The sequence below is a fragment of the Quercus robur genome, chromosome 9 (genome assembly GCF_932294415.1).
Source record: "Quercus robur chromosome 9, dhQueRobu3.1, whole genome shotgun sequence".
Taxonomy (NCBI): domain Eukaryota; kingdom Viridiplantae; phylum Streptophyta; class Magnoliopsida; order Fagales; family Fagaceae; genus Quercus; species Quercus robur.
In genome coordinates, this window is record NC_065542.1 from 36,012,121 (window position 1) to 36,038,202 (window position 26,082).

Here is a 26,082-nt window from a genome sequence, read left to right on the forward strand (position 1 = left end):
CTGTAGATGCTCGTCATTTAAGCAGGCAAGCCTGAAGGTTCTTTTGTATTTGTCAATTCAATTTATTAATTAATGTGGGTTGTATACTAATTTCTGTGTTGGTTACTCCTCAGAAAGGAGGCAACTTCTGAAGAGAACAAAAGAAAGGTGTAACTCAAATGCGCAGACTCCATGATTGCCTAAAACCATTGTTGGCGGATGCTGTCCAAGTTTCAAGTAACAATTGTGAAGAATGTTTAAAATGCAGAAATTGAACTTTTTATTTTTGTACATCAACTGATTTAAATGCATAAAGGCTCTTTACTTACAAATAAGCTTGTATGGATGATTTTTTTATTTGCGTGATGGAAATGGGGGAATGATTTATTGATGGATGTTAGGAGTCTATATCATTGGGTGTGATGGGCTTGTATTGGTTGTAACAGATAGTTAGTTACTATGGGTTAATAGTTAGTTACTATGGGTTAATGATTGTTACATTGGTTAATAAAGGGATGAGTGGTTAAGGAGGTAGTTAGTGGACCATGGGTTAGTTAGAAGGGTCCACGGGTATAAGGGGCATAAACTTGTAACAGATAGGATTGATGAATAATACTCATTCAGTTACTTTCTCTATCTCTCTCTCTTTCTCTCTTCTCTTCCATTAAGGTCAGGTCCCCTTGAAGTGACCCACATCATTTTCTGCTTAATTCATTAGAAAAACCCTAACATTTGGTATCAGAGCCTTTGATCCTTTCATACCACCATGACAGAAACACGTTCCACTTCACAAAATCCCAATTCACAAAATTCAGAGAAGCAGAATTCAGAGAAATTGGCGACTTTAGCAAGGATCTCTGAAAATCATGAACATGCATTACAAGAAATCCAGAAGCAATTGCAAACCATCGCTGGGTTCATGCAAAAAGTTGCGGAAGCAGAGGAAAAACGCCAACAGATCCCAAATTCAGGTTCCCGAGCTCTTCTTATCAACAATAATGGGGGAAATTCAAAGTCTTCAACCCTCAATTCTATCAAGAACCTAAGATTGGATTTTCCAAGATTCCATGGAGAAGACCCCACTTGCTGGGTTTACAAGGCCAACCAATTTTTCTCATATCACAACACCCCAGGGCACCAGAAGGTGATGATGGCTTCGTATCATCTAGAGGAGGAAGCTCTTATTTGGTTCCAGGATGTAGAGCAATTGGGTGGGTTTAGTAGCTAGGAGGTCTTCATTAAAGCCTTGTAGACACGTTTTGGTGTCACTGCGTATGATGATCCTATGGAGGCTTTTACTAGACTCAAACAGACTTCCACGGTGATAGCTTACAAAGGTAACTTCGAAATTTTGTCAAATAGAATTTTGGGTTTATCTGAGACACACAAATTAAGTTGTTTTCTAAGTGGGTTAAAGGATGAAATTCACTACCTGTTAGGATGTTGGTTCCTAAAACTCTTAATGAGGCTTTTGGGTTGGCAAAAATTCAAGAGGAATACTTAAGCCATAGTAGGAAGGGAATTAGGAATACAATTGAGAATGGTAAAGTTTCAGTTTTTGGGTCACCGAAGTTAGAACCAAGAATAGAATCCAGAACCAAATTTCCTTTACAAAGGTTGACTGGAGCCAAAATGGAGGAAAGAAGAAAACAGGGGTTATGTTACAACTGTGATGAAAAATGGCAAGTTGGGCATAAGTGTAAAGGGGCTAAATTGTTTTTGTTGGAGGGGGTAAATGAGATAGAACCTAAAACTTCTGGGATACCACTGGTGGAGATTACTGAGGAGGAAGTTCTGATGGACAATACAAATGTTAGTTCAAGGAATGAAGTTAATTCTGCTGAGATCACCTTGTATGCCTTGGTGGGGAATCCTACTGCCAATACCATGAGGATAAAAGGGAGAATCCAGAATCATGAGGTGGTGTCTCTCATTGACTCTGGGAGCACCCATAATTTTTTGGATGCTGCTGTGTTACCTGTGCTGCAATTGCACTTGGATACCTCTTAGATATTAGAGGTTAAAGTAGCTGATGGAACAGTTATTAAGATTTTGGGAAGTTGCCATGGAGTCAATATCACTTTGCAAGGACATAGGTTTGTGTTGGATTTTAATGTCTTACATTTGGGGGGTTGTGAGGTAATTTTGGGTACCCAATGGCTGAGTACTTTGGGGGTAATCAGTTGGAACTTTAAGTTGTTGACTATGGAGTTTCTACATTTGGGAAAAAGGGTGTTTCTCAAGGGATTGCAGCCTGCTTCCTCGATCATTTCTGATGCTAGCAAGCTTTTCAGTGGGTCAACAAGGAAGGGTTTAGTGCTGCAAATTACGACTGCACCCCCTGTGTCCTTTGACCAACCCCATTTTCCACCTGTGCTGGCAGATTTGCTGAATGAATTTTCCAAGGTTTTTGCTGTTCCTACTGGCTTACCACCTATCAGAGGTCATGAACATAGCATCAACCTCAAGGAAGGAACCTTGCCTGTGTGTGAAAGGCCATACAGGTATCCTCATTTTCAAAAATCTGAAATTGAAAAGATAGTAAATGAGTTGCTAGAAGTAGGGTCAATACAGCCTAGCCAAAGCCCATTTTCTTCACCTGTTTTGCTTGTGAGGAAAGCTGATGGAAGCTGGCGTATGTGTATAGACTATAGGGCTCTTAATAAGGCTACTATTAAAGACAAATTTCCAATTCCCATTGTAGATGAGCTATTAGATGAATTGGCAGGTGCTTTAGTGTTTTCTAAGCTAGATCTCCGGTCAGGTTATCACCAGATTAGGATGAAGAGTGAGGATGTTCCTAAAACTGCCTTTAGAACTCATGAAGGGCATTATGAGTTTTTGGTTATGCCATTTGGATTGACTAATGCACCATCTACTTTTCAGGCCTTAATGAACTCTATCTTTAGATCCTATTTGAGGAAATTTGTCCTAGTGTTTTTTGATGATATTTTAGTCTACAGTCAGTCCATGGAAGCTCATGTGTCTCATCTTAGAATTGTTTTGGAGGTGTTGATGTCTAACCAGCTATATGCCAAGCAGTCCAAGTGTGTATTTGGCTGTACTGAAGTTGAATATTTGGGTCATGTCTGTAAGGTTGAATTTATTCAACCATCTAATTGGCTTTATTCCGTGCCAAATTTGCTTGTAATTCAGCATTTAGTAACCCTGTATTTAGGTGGGTTTGTTGTAAGGGTAGTGAGTGAGATAGAGTGAAGTTTGCTTAAGAGTGTGCAAGAAAACAGAGACTCGTGGCTGGGACTCGCGGGTGGACTCGCGGCTGCAAGCCGCCAGAAGCAGTACACGTGCCAAGCATGCTGGAAGATGAACAGTCATGCTAGCTGGAGCACTACAGGACAAAACAGGACAACTGGCCATACGGTTAACTCGCGACTGGATCTCGCGACTTGGTCAAGCCACGAGGTCAAGCCGCGAGCCACCCCTGTTTTGTAAAACCTGACGTTTCACATTCCTCTCCCACTCCAGTATAAATACCCCTTTTACCCACGATTGAAAGAGAGCTTCCAGAGAGAATTTTGAGAGAGAAACCCTAAAGAAAAACCAGATTGTTTCACCCACAATCTCTACCTTAGAGTCTCTTCAAATTCCCCTACTCTCTTCCTCTCCATTGTCAAATCCTTGAGAGGCATTATACCAAACCTGGTTCTCACCATTATCATCTCTGTGAGACAGTTGTTTGGATTTCTGGGAAGCAGTTAGGAAGGAACCAATCTTCATTGGTTGATGCTACGGTCTAGTAGCGGAATCCGGGAAGCTAGAAAAGAAAAAGGTTCGGCGCAACCTCGTTGGAGCAAGAAGCTTGGAGGGCTTAGGTGCACTGGGTAGATTAGGCTTGGAGGGTCTATTGCTGTCCTTGTATCCCAACTGTATTTTCTAGTGGATCGATTACCGCTTGGAGGGCGGCGGAGACGTTTTTCGCCGAGGACTTCGGTTTCCTCTTCGATAACACATCGCGTGTTGTCTTTGTGTTTGCATCTTCCTTCCTCTCTATCTTTGCCTTTATATTATCTGCTGTGGTTTTATTTTATTATGGCTTAGATAGTTTTTAACCAATTTCATATTATAGCATGTGTTAAGTTTCCGCACACTAGTTGTTTGACATATTGCTTGTATTGGTTAAGTTGTATTTTGGGGGTCTAAACGTTCAAAGGTGTTTTGTACACGTTTTTGAACTTTCAATTGGTATCAGAGCGGGTACACTTATTGTGGTTTTATTACCTAAGTGTGATCCCAGACCCCTGAGTTGTGGTTGTTGTTTTGGATTATACCATGCTGAATTGTAGCTTAAGTGTTTGTGAAAATGACTCTATGCATATGTCTGAAAGGTGTCTTACTGATGATCTTGTAGAGTTGTTAAAAACTAAGAAACATGCTAGAGTTATTGTTCACATGCTGGAATATCTTGAAAATCAGAATCTTGTCTTACACAGTAGCATATCTGAATCTAAATCATTGATTAAGAAATATAAAAGAAAGAATAGAATGTTGTGTGAGATGATTGAGAATCTGAAAATAAAAAATCAATCTGAAAGAAGCATGAAAACTGATGATGAGTTTGAAGGTCAAGAATGTCTAACACATGTGAACCTATTTGTGCATACCTCATTGAAGGTGTTTAATGCGTGTTTGTGGTATCTTGACAGTGGGTGTTCTCGCCATATGACAGGGGATAAGTCACTGTTTAAGACACTCAAAGAAAAGGTTGGTGACTATGTGACCTTTGGTGATGGAAGTCATGCTCAAGTCCTAGGCAAAGGAACCATTGAGATACCTGGTTTGCCTCTGTTGAAAGATGTGCTGTTCATAAAAGGGCTGAAGGCGAATTTGCTGAGCATCACTCAAATTTGTGATGATGATTTCCTGGTACAATTCTCTAAGAAAGGATGTTTGATCATCAATGAAGAGGGGATTCAGGTTTTGGAAGGAAATCGGACTACAGATAACTGTTATGGAATAGTTCCCACGGCACCAATATCGTGTAGAAGTGCTCGGGTGGATATGTTGGAGCTGTGGCATCACAGATTTGGACATGCCAACTTCAAACAAGTAGCAAAAGTCTCCAAACTTGAAGCAGTCGAGGGACTTCCTAAGTTTGGAAAAGTGAAGAAGACCGTTTGTGGTGCATGTCAAATGGGGAAGCAAACTAAGGCAAGTCATCACAAGGTAAATGTGATAGCCACCTCTCGGTGCTTGGAGTTACTTCATGTTGATCTAATGGGGCCCACCAGAACTGAAAGCCTAGGGGGGAAGAGATACATTATGGTCATTGTGGACGACTACTCAAGATACACTTGGGTTGAATTCCTTAGAGAAAAATTAGAAGCTTGTGAGAGGTTGGAGATTCTGTGCAAGAAACTACAAAACGAAAAGGGGATTCCGATAGCCAAAGTTAGAAGTGATCATGGGAGGGAATTTGAGAATGCAAGATTCGAGTCCTTCTGTGAGAAGAATGGAATTAAAAGAGAGTTTTCAGCTCCCAAAACTCCACAACAAAATGGAGTGGTAGAGAGAAAAAATCGTGTGATTCAGGAGATGGCAAGAGTCATGTTGCTAAACAAGCAAATACCTCAAAAATTTTGGGGAGAAGCTGTCAACACCTCGTGTCACATTGGCAACAGGATTTTCTTTCGAGTTGGTACCAAGAAGACTGCATATGAGATATGGAATGGGAAGAAGCCTAAAGTGAAGTATTTCCGGGTATTTGGAAGTAAATGCTATATCTTAAATGATAGAGAGAATCTTGGGAAGTTTGATGCGAGAAGTGATGAGGGTATTTTTCTTGGCTACTCTACTACAAGTCGAGCGTATAGAGTGTTTAACAAGAGAACAAAGGCTGTGATGGAATCCATAAATGTCAAGATTGATGATGCCTTACCTAAGGTGGAAATGATTGATGATGTAGAAGGGCCGAGCACCGAAGAGCCTGATGTTGAGGTAGAAGCTTTGGATATAGAAGGTGAAGAACCTATACCAGAAGTAGAATCGACTCCCATCAACCCAAGAATGGAAACGAGATCAATGTCTAGAACTTCAAGTCCTCTTACTCCTCCAGAAGTTCATCCTCCTATCTCTCGTAGTGATGAAGTTTCCACTTCAAAAAGGCCATCTTCAAGAGTCATCAAGAATCATCCGGAAAGTAATATCATAGGATCACTTGATGACGGTCTTCGCCTCAGGAAAGGAAATATTCTGCTAGCCAATCATGTAACATATCACTGTTATCTTGCACAGTTTGAACCAAAAAGGGTTGAAGAGGCTCTTCAAGATGAGAATTGGGTTGAGTCAATGCATGAAGAGCTGAATCAGTTTGTGAGGAATGATGTGTGGGAACTTGCTCCACGGCCTGAGAACGTTCATGTTATAGGCACAAAGTGGATTTTTAAAAACAAAACTGATGAAGATGGAGAGATAATTCGAAACAAGTCTCGGTTAGTAGCTCAAGGATACACTCAAGTAGAAGGAGTGGATTTTGATGAATCATTCGCTCCGGTGGCAAGACTCGAATCCATTCGAATCCTCATGTCCATTGCGTGCACTTTGAATTTCAAACTTTATCAAATGGATGTTAAGTGCGCATTTCTGAATGGATATCTAAATGAAGAAGTATTTGTTGAGCAACCAAAAGGATTTGAGGATCCTCATTTTCCAGATCATGTATTAAGATTGAAGAAAGCCCTTTATGGCTTAAAACAAGCGCCTAGAGCCTGGTACGATCGTCTTACACATTGTCTTCTAGATAAAGGTTTCAAGAGAGGGTACGCCGATCGAACTCTGTTTGTCAAAAATGATGAAGATTATCTCCTTGTGGCACAAGTCTATGTTGATGACATAGTGTTTGGGGCAACTATCGAAGATCGTGCTACTGAACTTTCTAAGGAGATGAAGGAGTTTGAGATGAGTATGGTGGGGGAGCTCACATTCTTTTTGGGTCTTCAAGTCAAACAACAGAAGGAGTGTATATTTGTATCTCAAGAGAAGTATGCCAGAAACATTGTCAAGAAGTTTGGACTAGACTCCAAAAAACATGCCTCCACTCCTATGAGCTCTTCCACTAAACTGAATGTGGATTCGTCGGGAGTTGAAGTAAGTCCTACATTGTATAGGAGCATCATAGGGAGTTTGCTCTACCTTACAGCCAGTAGACCGGACATTGCTTTCAGTGTAGGCGTTTGTGCCAGGTATCAAGCTAATCCGAAGGAATCTCATCTGACTGCTGCTAAGCGTATCATTCGATATGTGAATGGTACTGCAAACTATGGTCTGTGGTATTCAAAAGACTCAAATGCTTGTCTTGCTGGGTATTCAGATGCTGACTGGGCTGGCAGTGTAGACGATCGGAAAAGCACTTCAGGCGGCTGTTTTTATCTTGGTAACAATCTTGTCTCGTGGATGAGCAAGAAGCAGAATTCAGTGTCTCTATCTACTGCAGAAGCATAATATATCGCTGCTGGAAGTTGCTGCACTCAGCTTCTTTGGATGAAGAAATTACTTCATGACTATGGAATTCCTCAAGACACGATGTGTGTCTTCTGTGACAACACCAGTGCCATCAATCTTTCCAAGAATCCTGTCCAGCATTCAAAATCCAAACACATAGAGATACGTTACCATTTCATTCGGGATTTGGTAGAGGAAAGAGTTGTGTGTCTTGAGTTCATACACACCGACAATCAAAAGGCGGATATCTTCACCAAGCCTCTCGATGGTCCACGGTTTGAATCACTCCGTAAGACCATTGGTGTTGGTACAATTCCTTGACTCTCTTGTGTGTTGTGTGCTTCACATCTTTATAATATGATAAGTTTGTCTGTGTTGGGGCACACACCTCTTTGATTAGCTTTTTGTGCAACATGTGTCTTGTTTGTTTGTCCATTTGTGAATACTGTTGCTTCTTTTTATGTTTGTTCAATCATTTTTGTTTCTTGTGTCAAAAATCCAAAAATCACATAAAAAATTAGAAAATCAAAAAGCTTGATTGACTTTGTTGAGTATTGTCTCAAAACTTGTTTTGCCTTGTACCTTTGTGCTAATGGCTGTGTGCATTTTCGAGCATTGCTTGCTTTCATGCACTTATATCACTGTGGGAAAAATCTTGAAATCTATGTGATTGTTGTAAATAGATCTTCAAACTTGTCATGAATGATTAGTGAATGGTTATGTTGATCTTGAGACATGCATAGACTTGTGTCTATATATCTTCCCACTTTTTATTTTTGTTTTGCTAAAAAGAGCTCACCAAATGTAAATCTCCAAATGAAAAGAGATATTGAGCTGCAAAAGCCTGTCGCACATTCTAGTATTTGACTAGGAAAAAGGGTAAGCGACCTTATATTAAAGTGAATGTTCATTCAAAAAGGCCAAAGGCCTGTTCTTTAAAGTGAAATGTCATATATCACTCTCACAATGAGAGATGATTGCCTCAAAAGATCAATTGTTATGATTGAAAGTGGAGTCAAATGATAAGCTTCAAGTTATGTTATCAAGTTGTGTGGGAGGTCATATATACATATTTCTATAATTGAGATGGGTCACATGATCTAGTGCTAATTGTGTATGCCTTGGTTGAATTGATCATTGAAGCTTCACATTAGACGAAGGACTATCTCATTGTTGATATCCACACACAACACACAAGTTTATGTTCAATGAATGCCATATTCATTTGTGTGATTGTACTTCATGAAATATGTTTTCACATGCTCAATCTTTGTTAATTCAAGCACAAAAAGATTTTTGAGTGTTTTAGGTGTTTTTGGAAAGTATTTTGTTAAAAATCTAAAAATTTCAAAAATCCAGTTTTGCCCTGTTTTAGCGGCTCAGTCGCGAGTATGTCAAGTCGCGAGACTCATTCGCATCTTCGCTGGTCATTTTTGGCGACTTGTTCGCGAGTGGAAGGTCCAGTCGCGAGGTTCACTCAGAGATTTTCGCAGCTCAGCTCGCGACTCACTCGCGGGTAGACCTTCCAGTCGCGAAAAACACTTAGAAAAATTTTTCAACTTTTTGTCCTTGAGTGTTTTGGCGGCTTGATCTGGTGACTTTTTGGCGACTCGTTTCAGTCGCGGAAATTGCGTGTTTTGGATAAACAGGGGCAGTTTTTAAACTTTTTATTTTTCCCTCGATCTTTTTGTGACTGTTCATTGTCTTTCTCATCTGCTCTTACACATTGTCACCGTGCCTCCATTTTCGATCTCCAATACTTGCTTCTTTTCAGCTCAAAATCGTCGACTAACAGGTATGGTTTTCTGTCCTGCACTCTATTTTTACTTGTTGTTATGGTTTTCCCTCTGGTTTATTCACATTTGAGTGTGATTTTGTGATGGGTTTTTAGCTCAACTATTATTCTTTGTCCATGCTTCGCTTGGATGCTTGTGTTTCTGTTTTTGAGCTAGTTTATGTTGGTGGTTGTGTTCTTCATCATGTGCTTAGCTAGGGTTAGCTATTTTTGTCTGATCTGCTGTTGATGTCGTGTTTCCCTATGATCCTGTGTGGTATCATGTTGATGTGTTGTTGGATGTGGGTCCTTTTTCAGCTGATTATGTGGTTATATTTGGTCTCCTTATACTGTGTAGTTCAATTTGGGCCATTTGTGTCCCTCATTGCTATTTTATGACCATTCTCATCCAGCTATTAGGGTTTCTTCATTGTCCCTAAAATTCCACTAACCCACTGCTAATTTAGTCTGTTGGATTGTGTTCTGTCATTTCCCTTGTTCATAATGCAGACTGGTCATGTCACCATTCAAGAAAGCTGCTGTGAAAGGAGGTAGTTCCAAAGGGAAGGAACCCGTAATTGATGTTGATGATTACCCACCTCAGCCAAAAGGGACTCGCTCTTCATCAAGGAGATTCGATCCCAACAAGTTCAGATCATATGCAGCCTATCAGTCTTATGAGAATTTCTTTCTACATGCCACACCATTACTAGAAAGAGCTTTGGATCAGTCCTCACTTCATGACACTGACATTCCGAAATGGTTTGCTCACAAGGATTGGAATTACCTTCTATCTGATCCGGATGACGTGTATGAAGAGTTGGTAAAAGAATTTTATGCTAACGCAATTGTGGAAGGAGATGAACTTAAGTGCTGGGTTCGGAACAAGAGCTTTTCTGTCTCTCCTACATATCTGGCAGAAATTCTTCACATCAACAGACCCATTTTCCGACATTCACCGGTTTATGATGATCTCTGTCCTGATGAGGAGCTTCTCAAAGAAAGTCTTGGTCAAGACTTGGAGTTCTCACCCAATGGCAAATCCATCAGTGTTTCCTCCCTTTCTCCAAAACTGAGAGTTCTTACAATTGTGATGTTTCACAATTTGTACCCTTTATCAAGCACTGGGTATATGAACCTCGGACGTGCTTTGTTTCTTCATGATCTAATCTCTGATGTGGAAATAGACATCTGTGCTCATATCTTTCATGTTCTACGCAAAACGGTTCTTTGAAATGAGTCTCGGATATGCGTTCCTTTCTACAGTCTCATTTCACGGATCTTGAAGCTCAAGGGAATTTATCCAACGGCTGATGAATCTCCTCTCTCCAAACCAAGTCCAATCAACATGCGCACATTCAATGCAAGCATTGGACATAGTCGGAAGAGAGCCAAACCAGAAACTTCTGCATCTCACAGTGACTCTCAGTTTAGCACTCTCTCCCTAGATGAGAAACTTGATCGCATTGTATCCTCTGTCCACGAGTTGAATACCAAGATGTCTGGACTCACAGCTTCTCTACACCATCACAGTACTCGATGGGATATGAAGTTTACTTCTCTTCAAACTCAATTGGATCAAATTCAGAGAAAGCTGGAAGAGGATGACTAGCCTATTCCATGACAAAAAGGGGGAGTGATGGGCATGATCAAAGGGGGAGAATATTACTTAAGGGGGAGTGTCTTTACATTCTTCTTCAGTTTCAATTTTTTTCTTTAAGTTGATATATTGTGTTTTGTAAACTGTTATTCAGGATGTTTTTGTGTTTGTACCCATGTGCTTTTGTAAGCTTTTAGGGTTATTGTTTTATGCATAGTTTGTAGGCTTTATGGTATGTACCTTGCTTAGTGCAGCCTTTATGCTATGTTGAAATCAGTACTTTAATCTAAATGTTTAGCATTTTGGTTTATGTACTGTCACTCTTGTGCCCTTGTAGGATTGTTCCTAGATGCATATGCCTTGTGTGTTATGCATTGGTTGAGTGTTGAGCATACAAGTGTCTTGCCTTGTGCTTGTTAACTTGTATGTCCTTGTGTTCATTCCAAGTGTGAATGAGCACTGTGATCACTACATTGTGGTGTTCACTTGGTTGATCAAGCCATGGTTTGTTTATTAACTCCATCTTTGCTTGATCACATATTGCCTGTTTCATATGCATTTATAATTTTCTGCTTACAATGATCATGGTGTATTGTTGTGTTTCAGGAGTATTATGTTCATATGATTCAAGTGCTTCACAGCTTCTAGAGTTAGGTGTGAGTGAGTTTTGTTCAACTGTTCCCAACTCACATGTTAAGTCTAGAGTCTGTTTTAGGGTTTTGTCACGGAATAGCCAAAGGGGAAGATTGTAAGGTTGAATTTATTCAACCATCTAATTGGCTTTATTCCGTGCCAAATTTGCTTGTAATTCAGCATTTAGTAACCCTGTATTTAGGTGGGTTTGTTGTAAGGGTAGTGAGTGAGATAGAGTGAAGTTTGCTCAAGAGTGTGCAAGAAAACAGAGACTCGCGGCTGGGACTCGCGGGTGGACTCGCGGCTGCAAGCCGCCAGAAGCAGCACACATGCCAAGCATGCTGGAAGATGAACAGTCATGCTAGCTGGAGCACTACAGGACAAAACAGGACAACTGGCCATACGGTTAACTCGCGACTGGATCTCGCGACTTGGTCAAGCCGCGAGGTCAAGCCGTGAGCCACCCCTGTTTTGTAAAACCTGACGTTTCACATTCCTCTCCCACTCTAGTATAAATACCCCTTTTATCCACGATTGAAAGAGAGCTTCTAGAGAGAATTTTGAGAGAGAAACCCTAAAGAAAAACCAGATTGTTTCACCCACAATCCCTACCTTAGAGTCTCTTCAAATTCCCCTACTCTCTTCCTCTCCATTGTCAAATCCTTGAGAGGCATTATACCAAACCTGGTTCTCACCATTATCATCTCTGTGAGACAGTTGTTTGGATTTCTGGGAAGCAGTTAGGAAGGAACCAATCTTCATTGGTTGATGCTACGGTCTAGTAGCGGAATCCGGGAAGCTAGAAAAGAAAAAGGTTCGGCGCAACCTCGTTGGAGCAAGAAGCTTGGAGGGCTTAGGTGCACTGGGTAGATTAGGCTTGGAGGGTCTATTGCTGTCCTTGTATCCCAACTGTATTTTCTAGTGGATTGATTACCGCTTGGAGGGCGGCGGAGAGGTTTTTCGCCGAGGACTTCGGTTTCCTCTTCGATAACACATCGCGTGTTGTCTTTGTGTTTGCATCTTCCTTCCTCTCTATCTTTGCCTTTATATTATCTGCTGTGGTTTTATTTTATTATGGCTTAGATAGTTTTTAACCAATTTCATATTATAGCATGTGTTAAGTTTCCGCACACTAGTTGTTTGACATATTGCTTGTATTGGTTAAGTTGTATTTTGGGGGTCTAAACGTTCAAAGGTGTTTTGTACACGTTTTTGAACTTTCAATGTCATCTCTGGGGAGGGTGTCAGGGCAGATTCCAAGAAGATTTCAGCTATGGTTCAGTGGCCTATACCTGATTCTGTCAAGGCTTTGAGAGGGTTTTTAGGGCTGACTGGATACTATAGGAAATTCATTAAGGGGTATAGGGCCATTGCCAAACCTTTGACTGATCTCCTAAAAAAAGATTCCTTCCATTGGAATGATAAGGCCTTGGAAGCTTTTACAAAGCTAAAGGAGGCTGTGACTCAGCCCCCTGTGCTAGCTCTCCCAGATTTTTCTAGGCCATTCATCATTGAGTGTGACGCTTTAGGGAAGGGTTTGGGAGCTGTGTTAATGCAGGATCAGAGACCAATAGCTTTCCACAGTCAAGCCTTGAAAAATAAATACCTTCATTTATCTACTTATGAAACCGAGTTAATGGCTCTAGCTTCTGCAGTTAAAAAATGGAGGTCTTACTTGTTGGGTAGGCCTTTTGTGGTGAAGACTGATCATCAAAGCCTTAAGTTCTTGTTGGAACAGAGGATTGCTACACCATCTCAACAGAAGTGGCTTGCCAAACTCTTGGGATATGCCTTTGTGGTGGAATATAAAAAAGGGTGTGATAATAGGGTGGCAGATGCCTTATCACGAACTTTTGGATCTGCTCCTGATCTGTCTACTTCTCTTTCTGCTTCTATTTCTGATTCCAAAGCAAGTTGCCTAATGCTTTTGACAGTCCCTGATCCTACTTGGTTGAAGGTGTTGCAAGATAGTTATTCTTTGGATGAATCTGTCCAACAGCTTATTGCTGCTGTCCAGGCAGGGACTCCACCTAAGGGTTTCACTTTTTAGAATGGATTGTTATTTTACAAAGGAAGGTTTTACATTGGTCCATCTTGCCCCCTTAATGTTCAATTTCTGCATCATGTCCATAGCAGTCCCTTAGCAGGTCATTCGGGGTTCTTAAAGTCTTATCAAAGGGCAAAGAGTGATTTTTATTGGAAAGGGATGAAGACTGACCTTAAGAAATTTATTAGAGAGTGTGATACTTGTCAGAGGATCAAATCTGATACCTCTTCTCCAGCTGGTCTGCTTCAACCATTGTCTATTCCTAATACCTGTTGGACTGATGTGAGCCTAGATTTTGTGGAGGGCCTTCCTAATTCTATGGGGTTTGAAGTTATCTTGGTGGTGGTGGACAGATTAACTAAGTATGTACATTTTGTTCCTGTCTCACATCCCTATAGTGTAGCCAAAATTGCTTCTCTCTACATGCAACATGTCTTCAAACTACATGGAATCCTTCTTCCATTGTTAGTGATAGAGATGCAACTTTTACTTCTTTGTTTTGGTCAGAGCTATTTAAACTACAAGGCACTGTTCTAGCAATGTCCACTGCTTATCACCCTTAAACAGATGGGCAGACGGAGATAGTGAACAAATGCTTGGAACAATACTTGAGGGCTTTTACCAGTGATAGACCTCATCAGTGGGCTTCTTGGTTACCCTTGGCAGAATTCTGGTTTAACTCATCCTTCCACACCAGTTTGAAGCTAACTCCTTTTGAGGCTTTGTATGGTTTTCCTCCCCCTAAGCTTCACAGTTATGTTCCTAGCACGACTAGAGTGTCTGCTCTAGATTCCTTGCTAAGTCAAAGGCAGGATGTTCTGCACATCTTAAGAGATCATTTGGCTGTTGCTCAAGGCAGGATGAAGACACAAGCAGATAAACATAGGCAAGAGAGGTCCTTTGCAGTAGGGGATTGGGTTTTCCTCAGGTTGCAACCCTACAGCCAGCAGTCATTGGCTTACAAAGGAAAGTGGAAGTTGTCTCCAAGATACTTTGGACCATTTAAGGTGCTGAAGAGAATTGGGACTGTGTCTTACAAGTTGGAACTGCCCCCAGAATCAAAGCTCCACCCTGTGTTCCATGTGTCGTGTTTGAAGTTGAAATTGGGCCAACATGTCACACCCTTACCTACCTTGCCTCTAGCAGATGATTCAGGGCAAGTGTATACGGAACCTGTTGCAATTCTGTAGACCAGGAGTAAGTCCTTGAGATCCAGAGTTATAACTGAAGTGTTGGTGCAGTGGTTAGGTGCCTCACCTGAAGATGCAACTTGGGAGTCTCTACATCAGTTGCAACTTTCTTTCCCTCACCTTGTGGGCAAGGTGCTGTAAAAGGGAGAGGTAATGTTAGGAGTCTATATCATTGGGTGTGATGGGCTTGTATTGGTTGTAACAGATAGTTAGTTACTATGGGTTAATGATTGTTACATTGGTTAATAAAGGGATGAGTGGTTAAGGAGGTAGTTAGTGGACCATGGGTTAGTTAGAAGGGTCCACGGGTATAAGGGGCATAAACTTGTAACAGATAGGATTGATGAATAATACTCATTCAGTTACTTTCTCTATCTCTCTCTCTTTCTCTCTTCTCTTCCATGGAGGTCAGGTCCCCTTAAAGTGACCCACATCATTTTCTGCTTAATTCATTAGAAAAACCCTAACAATGGATGTGGTTGGAAGTAGATGGATGAGTTGTTATTCACAGTATGGTTGTGAACAGGTCCACTTTTACGATGAATAAGCACGCCAATACTGAATGGGGTGTGAACAGTGCAAGTCACAAGGAAAACTTCAAGTAGATAGTTTATACTAAAAATAACTCGATTTTTCATTTAACGAGTTACGTTGAAGACCATTCTGGACACTTAGATTCCTCTTGGACTGCATCTGGACCAGTCCAAATATTTGGGTTGGGTAGGGAAGCCCAGTCAACGTAACTCGATTTCTATAGTACCGAGTTACATTGAAGAGCATTCTGCACACTTAGATTCCTCTTGGACTACATCTGGACCAGTCCAAATATCTGGGCTAGGTGGGGAAGCCTAGTCAACGTAACTCGATTTCTGTAGTACCGAGTTACGTTGAAGACCATTCTACACACTTAGATTCCTCTTGGACTATATCTGGAACAGTCCAAATATCTGGGCTAGGTTGTGAAGCCCAGAGAACATAACTTGGCTTACATATAATCGAGTACAGCATTAGGTTCCGTTGATTTATAGTAAATATTACTCGAATTACAAAAAGTCGAGTTACATGGACAGTTGGATACCTCTCGGACTACATCTGGATCAGTGCAAATATCTAGGCTGTGCACATAACTCGATCAACATATTATCGAGTACTTCTACTCGTAACTCGATATCGTTGGTATCGAGTTACGTCCAAACCATCACACACAACATGGATTCCTCTGAGTTACACTGCGCACAGCATGGACTCCTTTGAGTCACAGTGCACATAACTCAATTTCCTAATAATCGAGTTATGTGTATGACCACACGCCGTTCTGGCCACTATTTAGTGCTCAAACGTATGAAGCATCAACTGTTCAACTTCTCAGCGAAAAGCACGGAACTTTGGAGAACCAGAACAATGGCTTCTCAATGGCGGTGAGACAACGAGGATGGTCCTACTGATCGGTCCCCACACTTTTTCAAGATTATTCTGCCTAATGCTGTTCAAGAAGGAAAGCTTGTAAGTATACTTAAATTTATGATCTTTTTCCTCTCTGAAAATCATATGCTAATACACATTGCCCACTTGATCTTCTTTATTTGTGATTCTTGAAAAAAATTACATTTGTTACATGTAGTCATAAAAACTTTCATTTTGCAATACGTAGGTTACATTTTAAGAAGAACACAGTCACATAACAGAGTACTTTTACATCAAATTTCTTGATATGAACGAAAAATGAAACAAGGATAAGCGCATGGTAGAAACTGAGGAAAAAAAAAACAAATATACAGAGCAAGAGCAGATAGCATTTTTTTGAAAATGTGATAGGGCTTATAGGGTCAGTACAGATCTATAACTCAATTTAAACTGTGAAACTGTGTCCTGGGATCAAACTAGGATACACAAATCTTTTTTTCTTTTTTGGTCTCTAATTTCACTTCCTACCTTTCAAGGACACTAAAAAACACCTGGCTCCAAGGTTTTCCTCAGACTGTAAGACACCAAAACCACATATTGAACATCAAGCATGTCAGAAACATTAAAAACACATAAACACAGTGATGATAACAACATTTCCTTTATCAATATCTTTCACTCTTTTTATAATTTTTTTTTAGAGTTCACAAACTATAAAGTCGCTAAGTGGCAAAAATTTGTACGTTTAAATCCAAATCCTGCCCATAAACAAAAAGTGGGTCATCTTCAATATTTCCCCAACACCCCAAAACCAAATCACAAACACATTACACAAACACTCAAAATACAACATTTCCCCAAAAATTTTTACATTTCAACAACAACAGAGAAATATTGGATGTTGAATATATTTGATGGTTATTTTGGTTATAAGATTAGGTTGTATAAGAAGCATAAAAATTCATAAGATTTGTTACTGTCAAATATCGAGCCCTTAATAAGACAGATTGAGGTTATAGCTATTAAATATAACTTCAATGTTGCATGGGCTGTTATTTTATTTTGTTTGATTTGTACTTGATCATAAATTTGTTCTTGTTCCCTCCTTTCTTACTCCTCCCTCTTTCCTCTTCCTTATTTTACTTAATGCAGTGACCATTGATAAAAATCCGTGGATGTGGTCATAAAAATCTGTGGATCAGTCCATTTTCTTCTCTTTTTGTGTGGGGGTGGGTTGCTGTAACTAAGGAGTATTCTGCCATGTGTTTAACTTTTATTTTCTAGCATTGTCTATAAGGATTTTGTCTGCTTTTTTGAACTTTTGTTCATCCAACAAGTATCTTCCTTGAACACTTATGAAAGTATTATGACCTAAGAATCACTAAATCCATTTTTCCTGCAATGGTAGCTGCACAACTCCATAGAGCTTGATTGATTGCATGTGTTTATTTCCAAAGCCTGCATTTATGTTATGGAGATTCTTTTTACAGCGGATTCCAGATAAGTTCATGCAGAAATATGGAGTGGATTTGTCAGATATGGCCTTTCTTACTATTCCAAATGGTACAAAATGGAAAGTCAAGTTGACACAACATGATGGGGGGTTTGGTTTCAAAATGGTTGGTCCGAATTTGCAAGCTGTCATGGTCTAACCGTGGGGCACTTGCTAGTTTTCAAATATGAAGGAAATTCACACTTTGATGTACTCATATTTGATGCCACTACAACAGAAATAGATTATACTTTAGACTACGAACTCCAAGTTCATAGGATGGAAGACGATGAGAGTGATGACAGCTCTGTTGAAATCATCAAACACTTTTATAGGGGAGAGGGTTCAGGTTTGAATGTTACACTTTTGTAAGGAACTTGTTGATTTTTTTAGCATGTTTACTATTAATTTTATGTGCATGACTTCATATTTTTAAGTCGTTTCAGGATCAGCCCATTTTAAGAAAGACGGTGGTGTAGCTGAAAATCTTGTTATAGCCAATGCTTTTAAATCAAAAAATCCCCTTTTCACTGTTATCATTCGTCCATCCTACGTTAATGGCAAGGATTGTGCGGTAAGCTTTTAGCTTCACATATTTTTGTAATTTAGAAATGCAACTCCCATTAACTTTGATTTTTCATAGATCGATTAGAAAGATTGTCACACTAGATACTTGTTGCTAGACATTTTGTTGGTAATGATTTGCTTATTTGTGTTTTTAGGTGAAAAGATGTATATATATTTAACTGTATCATTTGGATATCAAATAGTATCATCTTAGGTTCAACTATTTTTTAAATATCTGTTATTGTTTCTTGTACAGAGTTTACCCCAAGACATTATCAACTACTTACCGAGAGAAGGGTTTACCAAGGACTACACCAAAGCAAGTATACTCAATGTCAAGCTCCAGATTGTGGACCGATTATGGCCTGTGAAGCTATACATTTATGAATGAAGTGGGGGTTCATCATGTGTCGTATCAGCTGGTTGGTCTGCATTTGTGAGGGAAAATAGTTTGTGAGTAGGAGATGTTTGCATATTTGAGCTGATTATGAGGGACGGTGTTGTGTTAAACGTCCACGTTTTCAGATGCCAAGATTAAGTGGTTAGGGTGGATGCAAAGTGATGATAATGTATTATGTGATGTTTAAAGTGTTTATTTTGCAACTTTACTATTCATCCCTATTTTGTTCATCCCAGTTTGCAACTTTATTGATTGGGTACTTTTGTGATGTTTAGAGTTTCACTCTTGGAAAATTTTTTAATTACTATGATGAACTTTCATATGTATTCTAAAATGAAAATGATGTTGTATTTTTTTCTCCAACTTTGTTTGGATTTTGGCCTTTTTGCGTTTCATTCAATTATATTACATTCAATGGCGACTCCAGGATTTTATTTTAAGGGGGTCAACAGTGTCTTGAGCTAGGATTTTGTTGTGGGGAGTAAAAAATAAAATGATAATTTTTTTTTTTTATTTTGTATATACAATTGTCATTTTACATACAATAATCTAACATAGTATTCTAAATAGTATACAATACAACTATATTGTAAAAAGGTCAAAAAAATATTATTAATACTTTAAAGATTGGTCAGAAAACAATGATAGAATGCATATAAATAAATAACTAATCATAACATTTGTCAAATTAATAATAATTTATTATAATAATATGTAATATCAATTAAATAAAAATATATGATAAAGAAGAATAGTAACACACCTAAGAGTATGTCCGAAAATAAACATTAAATTAAGGAAACTAAATAGTAACTTATATAAGATTTTGCTTTTGAAGTGTATGGATTTTCAGCCACACGTGTGGCAATTCTCTTGGAATTGGAGCAAATACAAATAACTCATTTTTCAAATAACCAAGTTATGTGTAATTTATACTGAACATAACTTGATTTTTCACTTACCGAGTTATGTGGAATACCATTCTGGACACTTGGATTCCTCTTGGACTGCATCTGGACCAGTCCAAATATATGGGCTGGGTGGGTAAGCTGAGTCAACATAACTCGAGTTCTATAAAATCAAGTAACACTGAACATAACTCGCTTTCCAAAGTATCGATTTATGTGCAAGCCGTTGTACACATAAATTGCATTCTTGAAATTTTCCACTGCGCATAACTCGATTTTAACAGAGTCGGGTTATGTGCGAGGCCTACCTGTACACTTGGATTCCTCTTGGACTGCATCTGGACCAGTCCAAATATATGGGCTGGGTGAGTAAGCCGAGTTAACTTAACTCGAGTTCATTAAAATCGAGTAACACTAAACATAACTCGCTTTCTAAAATATCAATTTATGTGCAAGCCGTTGTACACAAATTGAATTCTTGTGATTTTCCACTGCACATAACTCGATTTCAATAGAATCGGGTTATGTGCCAAGCCTACCTGTACACTCGGATTCGTCTTGGACTGCATCTGGACCAGTCCAAATATCTGGGCTGGGTGTGGAGGCCCAAGCAACATAACTCGAGTTAGAGATAATCGAGTTATTTGAAATTAACTCATTTTCTGTAGTATCAAGTTATGTGAAAGCCGTTCCACCATAAATTGGATTCTTGTTATTTGCACTGCACATAACTCGATTTCTGTAGAATCGATTTATGTGGAAGACCTTCCTGGACACTTGGATTCCTCTTGGACTGCATCTGGACCAGTCCCAAGCCGAATAACTCTACTTATATAAAATCGAGTTACTTGAAATTAACTCGTTTATGTGGAAGCCCAGTGAGCGAAACTCGATTTATGTATAATTGAGTAAGTTGAACATAACTTGTTTTCTGGAGTAACGAGTTATGTGCAAGCCCTTGTGCTCAAAATTTGGATTTCATGTAACTCGATTTATGTATAATCGAGTTATATGGACATCACGAAATGTGACCCGGCATTATAAACTCTCCCCCAGTTCTGCAAAACTTGCAGTTGTCCGAAATTACATCTTCGATTGCTCTCGCTTCATCCGGCTAGAATCGACAATTTCCCACGCAAATTCTTCGAAGATTTTACATAGTAAGACTCTTTTAATGGTTGCTGTCTTTAAAATTACACATTGGTGGTGTGTTATTCTCAAATTTTTTTATTTTTTTTTATTTATTTTTTTTTATTTTTTTTATGCTTGAAACTTCATTATCTATGAAGATTGTGATGAAATTGGGTGTTTGGCTAGTCAAATGCATTGTTGTTAGTAAGGTTGCCTATCTCATAGGTTGTCTTCCTTCCACAAAATGAACTTGCTAGTGGCTCCATATGTGTGTGGTAGTCCTTATGCTGTTTGTATGTCTGAACTGTACATTGTGCAATTTATTTTCTGTTTTTTGTACAAGCTGGTGAAACTTACTACATGTAGCTAGGAATTTCGAAAATGTGTCAGGTCCTAAATTCACTTGTATGTTTCCTGTATAATATTATTACTGTTATATACTCTAGGTCTCTAACTTCAAATTATTGACTCGGACCAAAATGCATTACAATTATTTCACCAACTAAACAACCCGTGAATAAGAATATTGTTTTTTCATTTTGTAAACTGCTCTAGACAGTATATTGTATGGATGATTTTCTACACATGGTAGCTGGTTAGTCTCCAATTTTTGTTCTTTGCTTCAAACTTCATTTTGGTTCTGTTTTTGTGTGAGCTGATCGTGTTTCCACTACTGACCATCGATTAGTTATGGCTCCGAAGAGGACTAAGAGGGGAAAATGCAAAGCTGCATCCGAACCTGAAGTGGTGTTTGATCAATTAAGGTTTCTCACGCCCGAAAATGAGCAAACCTTTGAAACCTTGATTAAGCGTTGGCGTATTTAGGGAGAAAGGCAAATCAATCTACATGAACTGCATCCTTTTGTTCGTGAGAATCTACAATCTAGGCATTGGTTGTCCCTGTGTACAAACATACAACCCCCTCCAGCTGACTTGATTTGAGAATTCTATTCGAATCTATCGGTGCATGAGGATATGGGTGGTCACAAGGTGGCATTGTCCATACGTGGTGTACCGTTTACAATAACTTGGGAACGCGTATCTAAAGCTCTTGATGTACCTATAATTTGTACTCCTACTTATCCAAACTCTATGTCTCCTCGTATTGATGATGTTATGGATGTCCTTTGTGGACGATCAAACAATCGGGATTCTGACTGAAGTATTAGCTCAAGTGAGTTGACTGAGCTTAATTATATCTTCTTTAGGATAGCTTGTCACAACATTTTCCCTATCTCTCATATCCATACAATCCCTGTAGATAGGTGTTTCTTGCTTTACACCCTCGCCACCAATAGTTCCATTTGTTTTCCTTCCCTTTTCATCGAAACCATTGTCAAGGTGCGTAGGAGCAAGTATAAGAGGCATGCTTTGTTTTTTCCAGTTCTCATCCATAGGGTCCTCAAATATTTAGGATTAAAGAACTTTCCTTCCCAAGAGTTGGTTCACATCTAAGCCCCCATAGGAGCCAAATTCTGAAACAGCGAACTGCCCAAAACAAGGTTGTCGACCTCAGTGTTGGTCCATCCAACAGACCATGAGTACGGTCTACTACTGGAGATGTTCCAGATGAGGACATGCATGGGGATCCCACATCTGTTGTTGCCGAGGATGGTGATAATGAGGTAGATGTTGACACTGTTGATGCAGCGCATACATGCCCTCTTCCTCCCTCTCTTCATGCTATGATGGAGACCATTATGACGACTCAGGCAGCCCATGGGCAGCTTCTACATGGTCTTCTTGCCGAGGTTGGAGCTATGCGAGCAGACTTAGCTCACTATAGACGTCTTGTTCCACCTTCTCCACCATCTGACTCTTGATGATTGCCATTGGGCATTGTACCCAAGGGGGGGACGATTTACAGTTCATAGTTGCTATAGCATATTTGGAGAATTGTATGACAGTTCTATATTTTGTTATTTTAGTGGCAGTTTGAAGAACATGGTATCCGTTGAAAGTAATTTGATATATTAATATGATGGTTAGTTTCATGCCCATCGTTACTATCATTAGTATTATTGAAATGGAGGTAATGGTGTAAGAATTTTTTATGTTATTATGTGATTCTATATAATATCAAGTAGATCCAAGTCTGTGTGTAAATAACATTTATTTCATAATTCTGTACGACGCTCACGTGTTATTAGATTATAGTAATTATTAATACAAATGGAAGGTTTGTGAAAGCACAATTGGTTTACAGGTTTTGATAATAACGATGAACCACCTAGGAGATTTTCCTTGGCACAATGGCTGAAGCTATATCTTGACTTCAGGCAACTATTTTTATTGGAGGTTTTGCTGAGCTTACATGTATTTTCCACTAATTGGATATTTTTGTCGCTCTTAAATCAGCAATTATATTATTCTGAATTTGGTCCTCGCCTGGACTATACCTCATGCATCATATTTTCATTACAAAATTTATTGATGAAACCTTGCAGTGCAGACTCGTCGAAAAAGATAAAAGTGACACTTGGCATGACCTCATTCACTCCCGCATTAGGTCTAACGGTTTTTTTTTTAATCAAATATGAGGAATCCAAACAGGGGAAGCCCCTTACATAATATATTAGATAACAATGAGCTGAAGATAATAAACACCGTGAAGTTTAATGTTGTTGTGAAGGACCAAACACAATTAAACAGATAAAACAGTGAGCTCGAGCCACCAACATCAAAGTTCTGAGAGTAAAGTGGTGCTTTCAACCTGTAAATGTTTATGGGACGTGATTGTTTGAGAGCTCAATTTCAGTGTTCAAGATAGTTTTACCATGTGCAATCTCTTCTAACCAACAGTCACGGATTATGGGAAGAGTGTTTTGACTAGCATCCTTGAAAATGACCAACGATAATGAACACCCTGATGTTTAATGTTTTTGCGAATGACCAAACACAATTAAACAGATATAATAGTGAGCTCAAGCCACCAACATCAAAGTTCTAAGAGCAAAGTGGTGCTTTCAACCTGTAAATGATTATGGCACGCGTTTGTTTGAGAGCTTAGTTTCAGGGTTGAACATGGTTTTACCGTGTGCAATCTCTTCTAACCAACAGTCATGAATTATGGGAAGAGCGTTTTGACTAGCATCCTTGAAAATGACCAACGATAATAAACACCCTGATGTTTAAGGTTTTGTAAAGGAACAAGCATAATTAAACAGATATAACAATGAGCTCAAGCCACCAACATCTAAGGTATAACAGATGTGGTATTCAGTTCCAATTGGGCCTCACTTCAAACCGACAAGTCTTTGACCACGATGTTTGATCGAATAGTCGAGTAAGTAGGTATTCCAAAAATGCAGTGTCATATTAATTAGCTACGATTACAAGAGAAATTTTAGTGTTTCAGCCTGTGGGGCTATGTAATTTGTAAGAGTGATGGTTCTGAGACCAAAGTGATGCTTTTAACCTCTAAATGTTTAATGACCAAAGATAATGAACATCATCATGTTTACACACCATGATGTTTACAGACATTCAAAATGACCAAAGATAATAAACACTGTGATCTTCAAAATTTGTTTTGTGAAAGACCAAACATTATTAATAAATTAATATTGTGAACTTGCCGTGTGAAAGACAAAACACAATTAATATAGCGAAGTTTCAAGGTGACCAAGTTCTAACTCTGAACACACGTCACCAGCCCGCTGCTGTAGCACCAACTGTAGTCATATCAAACTCCTTCAATCATAGCACATGCGCCAACAGACGCTACTAGCCAAGTCATGTTCGGTGCTCTACACGTGCTGCTCAACAGCTCAACACTGTTTCACACCCACACTCACGTGAATACACAATTGTGAAATTGGATGCACAGATGTCTCATTTACATCTAATGTTGCAACTACTGCCCACCTTTGATGTGACATTAGGAACATTTAAAATCCTGTTCATATAGTGTTTTTCCTAAAGGGTTTGACATGACAAGCCCTAATAACTGAAATTGTAATGCTTGGACCGTGAAATGAGGTTATAAATGCACCAGTGATATAATGTTAACTTTCTACCCCGCTAACTTCGTAGATTGATTAAGCTATGAGTTGCAATGCCTCAACATCAAATCGTACAATGCGAAACAAGTTTGGACCTACTTCAACAAATGCATCATCACAAGTTCCAATAGATCAACAACTACATACATACACAGACCACTATGGAGGAAAATGGGTTGGAAAGAAGAGAGATTTCGTTAATATGCCAATATACACGTATGAGAGTCCTAGAAGCGTTGGACACATCATGGTTGGCAAACCTACAAAACTAAGTACATATACCACCACAATAGAGTTCACTATAGCAGAACCAGCAGAACCACCATGGTCAACCCTATACGAGAAGAGGTGTGAGCTAGAGGTGTATTGTCGATGGCATGGGTTACGAGTTCCTAAGGCACGCTCAGCCGAGTTACCTAAAGATGAACCTGCCAACATACTTGCTCGTCTTGAACAAGAGAACAATCAAATGCAAAGGCGACTAGACCGTTTTCACGCAATCCAAAAAGCTAGGAAGCATCTAAAGGGGAAAGCGCAAGAGCGAGCCATCAAGTCTATTAATGAAATTACTGCGTTAGATGATGAAACAAATATTTCAGACTTCTCAGATTCAAGCAATGATGATTTCCAAAAATTTCTACTTACGAACATTAGACGATGTTGTTAATGTCTACACATTATGTGCAATACATAATGTTTTTGTTAATGTGTGACAAATGATGATTATGTACGTTCAACTTTTGCAACTCTAAAGATTAACTGTTTATTACTTTTGGCTAAGTTTATGTGAAATCAATTTCTCATTTTTTTCATATGTGTTCTTTGTTGCTACATTCAAGTAATGTGCTTTGGTTGGACAATGTCCATTACTTTGTAATGTAGGGAAAACCTTACGAAGTGAAATGCCTCCAAATTATATTTATTGCACATTACTTGTAGGAAAATTTCATAGATTCAATACATACAGACTCATCCAAACCACATAGACCAACCGCGCATATGATTCAATAATACGAATAATTCATTTATATGAGTTGTTTGAGTCACAATATTATATGCATGTATCTGTGTATCTTAGTTGTAATAGTGTCCTACTTTATATAGATACATTACATAAAGACTCGTCCAAACCAAACTAACCACTCACTCACTGAAAATCCATATGGCTCACACAACACACTCTCACAACGATATTTGGTTTGCTTAGAAATAGGGTAAAGGCCTAAAAGCCTAATCAGCCTCTAAAATGTTTCATTCAAGTTATTGGTTTGTTGTAGCATTGCTTGAAAGCTCCCTAATATTGCAATTGTGATGATTGGAAGCCATTGATGTAAAACTTGGAAGCATAGTTTTCTTCATGTAATTTTACATTGATGTTGAGAAAATGTAACTACATTTTGTACTTGCAAAGACTCCCTGAAAAGTTTGTAAAGGAATATGGGGATAAAACTCTCTACTGTTGCTATACTCACTGCTCGTAATACTAGCATTTGGC

The 26,082-nt window shown here is 39.1% G+C and overlaps 2 protein-coding genes across 2 annotated transcripts; both read left to right on the forward strand.

Moving 5' to 3' along the window:
* The first annotated feature begins 12,717 nt into the window (after window positions 1-12,717).
* LOC126701020 (uncharacterized) lies at window positions 12,718-14,681 on the forward strand. The gene is made up of 2 exons (XM_050399168.1): window positions 12,718-13,480; window positions 14,059-14,681. The coding sequence occupies exons 1-2, from the start codon at window positions 12,718-12,720 to the stop codon at window positions 14,679-14,681; spliced, it is 1,386 nt and encodes a 461-aa protein (XP_050255125.1).
* A 469-nt stretch (window positions 14,682-15,150) lies between these two features.
* LOC126701021 (uncharacterized) lies at window positions 15,151-18,535 on the forward strand. The gene is made up of 5 exons (XM_050399169.1): window positions 15,151-15,207; window positions 17,576-17,648; window positions 17,756-17,926; window positions 18,024-18,151; window positions 18,401-18,535. Exons 1-5 carry the CDS (start codon window positions 15,151-15,153, stop codon window positions 18,533-18,535), a joined length of 564 nt encoding a protein of 187 aa, XP_050255126.1.
* The last annotated feature ends 7,547 nt before the right edge of the window (window positions 18,536-26,082 follow it).